This window comes from Myotis davidii, unplaced genomic scaffold (assembly GCF_000327345.1).
Source record: "Myotis davidii unplaced genomic scaffold, ASM32734v1 scaffold168, whole genome shotgun sequence".
NCBI lineage: Eukaryota > Metazoa > Chordata > Mammalia > Chiroptera > Vespertilionidae > Myotis > Myotis davidii.
Window position 1 is genome coordinate 1,963,892 of NW_006383016.1, and position 6,000 is coordinate 1,969,891.

At 36.7% G+C, this 6,000-nt stretch overlaps 1 protein-coding gene across 3 annotated transcripts in view; it reads right to left on the reverse strand.

Moving 5' to 3' along the window:
• TAX1BP1 (Tax1 (human T-cell leukemia virus type I) binding protein 1) overlaps positions 1 to 6,000 on the reverse strand; it is a 64,323-nt gene that overhangs the window by 52,718 nt on the left and 5,605 nt on the right. For all 3 annotated transcript variants that reach the window (XR_001512366.1, XM_015558138.1, XM_006778974.2), the window contains exons 2-3: positions 4,089 to 4,254; positions 175 to 277 (exon numbers count right to left, since the gene is read on the reverse strand). Coding sequence is in view for 2 of the 3 variants with exons in the window: in XM_015558138.1 (XP_015413624.1) it covers positions 175 to 277; positions 4,089 to 4,247 (262 nt within the window). In the remaining variant the exon portion in view is untranslated. The remainder of the gene's footprint in view (positions 1 to 174; positions 278 to 4,088; positions 4,255 to 6,000) is intronic.

Genomic DNA, 6,000 nt, shown 5'->3' on the forward strand with positions numbered 1-6,000 from the left:
AGGTTTCTTTTTGCCAGTAGATATTTACATTATGACTTTTGCTAAACAAAAGATACTAATTAATTCAATTGTGGTATGCTGGCTATGCCTTAGTAGACAATTACAATGGGTACATCATTTTTAATAGCAATAAAATACCTAGTTTCACCCAGTTCTGCAGTTTTCAGTTCTTACCTTGAAATGCTAATACACAATTTACTGTTGATCCTTCTACATAATTTTCAGGCATAGGGGACCATAAAAATGTGTAATAATCACGAGCAGTACTCCATCCAACCTAAAGGAAAAAAAACATGGAGATTATTAGAAAATAGTTTAATATAGAGTGATATCTTATAATAGCATATTGTTTTTTACTGCATCCTAAAGTTAAGACATGGGTTAATATGCTTACAAATCGTAATATTTTAACCAGCATGTCAGATTTTATAGTTTTTTATTAAGCTGTAACCTAATGCTATAAAAAAATCTATATAAATCAAACAGTAGAGTTTCTATTATGTATTAAAATGCAATGTGATATCCAATTTCTCAAGGAAAATCTTAGTATCAAATAGAAAAACTTAAATTTTGCTTAAAATTTGAATTCATTAAATAGGTATTTTTAAACATTATCTTATGCTTCAAAGTTAAGTGTTTAATTAGAGCCCTGCCCCTTAAATCTACTAACTTCACTGATCTTTCACCTTTAGCAAGTCTTGCTTAAAGCCAATTGGTAAATTTTCTAAAAAGTCCTTTATTATCAAGATGTTTATATACAAAAATAGACTACCTATGTCCTATCTCTAAAACACTTTCAACTTACAACATGTATACATTACGTATCTCAATCTGTATTATCCAGATGAATTGTAGTGTGCTAAGTATGGATTAGAGATGTGTAAAATAGGTGCTAGGTTTCTATTTGCCAGTAATATTACAAGAAGAAATACTCCACCGAGTTAAATTTTAAGTATATTCTTAATTCTGATTTACCTAGTTTTAGAGATTGCAGACCACTGGAAGAATTTTAACAATCTTTAGTCTCCAAAGGAGTGTTTTCAAACTGTAGGTCACAACCCAGTAGGAAGTATATTAATTTAGTGGTTCATGACATTAACTTTTTTATTTATATAGAATTAAAAAAGGATCAGAGTACATGACAGCTAAGTACTGCTTCATAAAAAAATCTGTTTCAGATGTATTTGCAAGCACCTTTGCTTGCTAGGTCGCATCACAGAATTTGTGTGTGTCAGGGTCAAAAACATTTGAAAGACATAATTTTCATCTCTTTACGGATGAGAAGGAAGTTTAAAGAATCTGTGATGTAAGTGATTTACCTCACCTATTAAGGCTCAAGTTTTTCCCCTTGGATCTATTAGAAGATAAAATTAGATGATGAATATAAAAGCAGCACTTAGCAGAGTGCCTGACCATGGTGAGTACTCCTTAAGTGGTAATTTTTGTTAAGCACAGTGTATAAGAAATAGGTCAGATTACCAGAAAATACCTCTTTCTAGTTATGACTTCAAATAAATTACTTCTGTTTCCTCCTCTTTAAAATGGAGATAATGGTAACAATCTCAAAGGGTTGTGTGTGTTTTTAAATAAAATAATCCCTGTAAAGCACTTAGCACAATACCTAGCACATCAGTGATAATTACATCTTATGTAAAAAAAAAAAAAAAAGAGTAAAATACAAATTGACCATCACTCCAACACACAAGATGGCCTCCACAAGATGGCTGGCAGGGGAGGGTAGTTGTGGGCAATCAGGCCTGCAGAGGAGGGTAGTTGGGGGGAACCATGCCTGCAGGGGAGGGCAGTTGGGGGCAATGAGGCCTGCAGGGGAGGCCAGTTGGGGGGGACCAGGCCTGCAGGGGAGGGCAGTTAGGGGTAATCAGGCTGGCAAGGGAGGGCAGTTAGGGGTGACTGGGCCAGCAGGGGAGGGTAGTTGGGGGCAACCAGGCCAGCAGGAGAGGGCAGTTAGGGGTGATCAGGTCAGGGGGAAAGGAGGGGCAGTTAGGGGCAATCGGGCTTACAGGGGAGCAGTTAGGTGTTGATCAGGCTGGCAGGGGAGTGGGTAGGGGTAATCAGGCAGGCGAGCGGTTGGGAGCCAGCAGTCCTGGATTGTGAGAGGGATGTCAGACATCCCTCAAGGGGTCCCAGATTGGAGAGGGTGCAGGCTGAACTGAGGGATACACACCCTGTGCACGAATTTCATTATCATATTAGTGTTATCATTAGTTCAAAGACACACAGTGTTATCATATTAGTTCAAAGACACACAGACTTTTAGGGACAGTAAACTGACTCTACAGTTCTTTTCATATCCCCTAGTGCTTCTACCATCTCCTGACAACATTGTGAACAATGGAACAGTTATAAAGTTACCTATGACTTTCAGAATGTATTGCTCCTAAGAGCCACACTTTAATCCAGTTATAAAAGGGTATAGGTGCATCTACAGTAAGGAAGGAACCAAAACAATGGATGTTTCACATAGTTTAGTTTGGGGAAGTACAATAGTACTGGCATCATTCTTCTACTAATGCAATAGTGAAATAAGAGCAAAAAAGTAAATTAAGCAAGGGTAACATGGAAGAAAAAGAAAATCTTTAACTAGGATTAATCTGTTAGAAAAACATATTGGATAAGAAGTATTGCTCTTAAAAAATAAAGAAAGAAGTACTGCTCATAAAGGAAACTGAGAGGGAGTGTAAAGAAGATCAGAAGGACATCAAGGTTACCTAGCAAAAATAAAGATATTAATAAGTTCTAGAGAAACATTGAGAGAAAGAAAAACATTAGGATGAAAAGAGCATACTTTTAGCCCTAACCCGTTTGGCTCAGTGGATAGAACATCGGCCTGCGAACTGTAAAGTCCCAGGTTCGATTCCAGCCAAGGGCATGTACCTTGCTTGTGGGCACATCCCCAGTAGGGGGTGTGTAGGAGGCAGCTGATCGATGTTTCTCTCTCATCGATGTCTCTAACTCTCTATCCCCCTCTCCCTTTCTCTCTGTAAAAAATCAATAAAATATATATATTTTTTTTAAAAAAAGCACTTTTAAAGAGGGAGGGAGGGAAAAGGAGATACTGAGGTCCAGAGGGCACTATTTTGAGGGGGAGGAGGTAAAGGGAGAGAGACACAATAGGAAAGGCACTGAAAATATATTTTCTGGTTATATGTGTACAAATATAAAACCTACAAAGAAATACAGAAAATGAGCCTATGAATTTTTAAATCTAGAAAAATATATACCAAACTTAACTACAAGCTATTTCTGGGGAAGGTGGAGGCTACAATGGATAGAGCCATTCACTTTCTTTTTTATATATTGTAGTTTTCAAATACTGTATTATCAAGAGTAAAGGTCCTTTCTATTTAAAAGAAAAATACAGCAAAAATGCCACATACATGTGAGGATGCAATGCTGATTCTTAGACAGAAATATCATAAACAGTATAAATGTCCCACCACAAGGTAAAATGTTTCAGAGCTATATTAATAAGAAAGTGGTTATAATTTTAAGTAAAAAATTCAGAACATAAGAAAGGTCATGCAGTCTATTCCACACATCAACCTACATACCATATTTACAAAGACTTCGGTCCTTTGTAGACAGAATGAAGCTTAATTCCAACCTTATCTTACACCACCTAAGTCAAGTTTTGTTCTAGTTAAAATTACTCATTCTCATAAACATTCTCACCTCTGTGCCTTTACTTATACCATCTTCCTGCCAGGAATGTCCTTTCCTCAACCTCATTACCCTGCTCTATTCTTCTCATTTTTTCAGGTAAGAAATGGAGAAAATGGAAAAAGAAAACAAAGATTCTTAAAATTTGTTCACATGACCTTGAGTGAAGCCAAACCTTTTGATCATAGACAGCAAAGCCTAGATTCAAGTTTCCAACATTTGTTGTATACTATCCCACTGTTAAATACAAAATGTTTACATTTACAAATGTAGGTGTTTTATATCTGACATTACAAAAATGACCCTGAATGTAGAGTGAAGATAGAGCAAGTAAAGCTACTGATCAACTGCGTAAAAGAAAATATAGTGTACCCAGATGAAAGAAATAGGAAGAAAGTTTTTCTTACCTTGAATATACCAACCCAATCTTTTGGATGTGGATGGATATATGGAGTTAAGGTATAATGACATTCTAGATGTGCATTAGGAAGGTAACTCTTGGCCACATTTTGAAAGATGACATGGGCAAAATTGGAAGTCTGTGGGACTTCTTGAAAGGATGTCATTGTGAATCTGAAACAAGTAAATCATACAAGTTGACTGATACCCAACTAAGAAAAACTTTAATCTTCAGAAAATGTATCATTAAATGCAGCTTATATTGATATCTACATCATAATTTTTGAGAAGACATGTACTTTTAAATACTGGCACTCCTTAAAAATGTGATTAAATATAAAGACACAGACAAATTGAGGAATAAAGAATTTCCAATATGACTCAGAAAGTTACATGGGAGCTAAAAAGCTTTTAAACCAAAATAAAAAACAAACTATGAACTCTCTTGGAAAGCCTAGCTCTTTGCTTCTTTTGCAACCAACAGCTTCTATGTTGGACCTTTGAACTTCATTATTTTCCTCCCTAATCTAATCCATCCATCCCTCTCCTAGGTTGTTGGCTCCTATAACAGATGCTAATCTCTCAGTGCCTGCATTCCTCACCCATGTTTGTGATCCCCTAGCTACACATAAGAATCTTTAGGGGCCTTAAAAAAAGAAAGACAGTGACTTTCTGGAAGTGGGACCTGGGTGTGGGCACGTGTATGTGAACACTTTTTGGGTTTTTTTTTAGCATCTTTCTCAAGTAATCTTAATCCTGTATGTGATTAGGACAAAGAACTATTACTTAGACTCTGACCTAACCCAACAACCTAAGTCTTCACTACCATCGCTCACGCATTTCCACTAATACCTAGACCCAAACTGTCTCCTTTGGCTTCTGGTACATGCTTCTTCAGATCTCTCAAACCATGTAAAATCTCAGCTGATCTACTTAAAATAGCTCAGCCTATCTGTTCCTCTCTATCTATACCAATTCTACCCTTTCATTCTGGGTTCAATAATCCTACCTTGACTTCCAGTATTTATTTTTTCTTCCCATTAATTTCCACATAGTTACTGATTAAAAATAAATATATTGTTTTACATTAAATACAAACTGTAGAAATCTATAATGGATTCAGTAAATGCTCACTGGCTTAAGAACACCAATCACTGGATAGCAGATGAACAGTTAAAATAGACTACAAAAATCTACATGATCCAAATGTTTTCTGTGCTATACTTTTGGGGGGAAAAGGGGGATATGCTTTTTTTTTAAGTACTAATATAGCAACTGAGGATTTACTTCAAAAAGCTATCTCTACAGTGTGACACAGAATCGGTATCATCACTGATTCTATAATACATATAAGAAACTAACCCTATGGTACTTGCTTCTGAGTTTTCAAAACAAGACTATAATAATGAAGAAAATAGCCCTAACCAGTTTGGCTTAGTGGATAGAGCATCGGCCTGCAGACTGAAGGGTCCCAGGTTCGATTCCGGTCAAGGGCATGTACCTTGGTTGCAGGCACATTCCCGGTCTGGGGCGTGCAGGAGGCAGCTGATCGATGTTTCTCTCTCATTGATGTTTCTAACGCTCTATCCCTTTCCCTTCCTCTCTGTAAAAAATCAATAAAATGTATTTTTTTAAATAAAAAAATGAAAAAAATAGCAACAACATTTTTTGCTAACCAAATTTATCTAATTTACTTCACAAATCAATGAAGTTTCTACATGGCAAGCACAACAGTAAGACTCTGCTCATCCTATCTAATAATAGACAAACATGGTAATTAACCGTACCTCCAACACGCTTCCCATTGGCTAATCAGGATGATATGCAAATTAACTGCCAACCAAGATGGTGGCCGGCAGCCAGGCAGCTGAAGCGAACAGGAGGCTTGCTTGCTCCAGTGATGGAGGAAGCCAAGGTTCC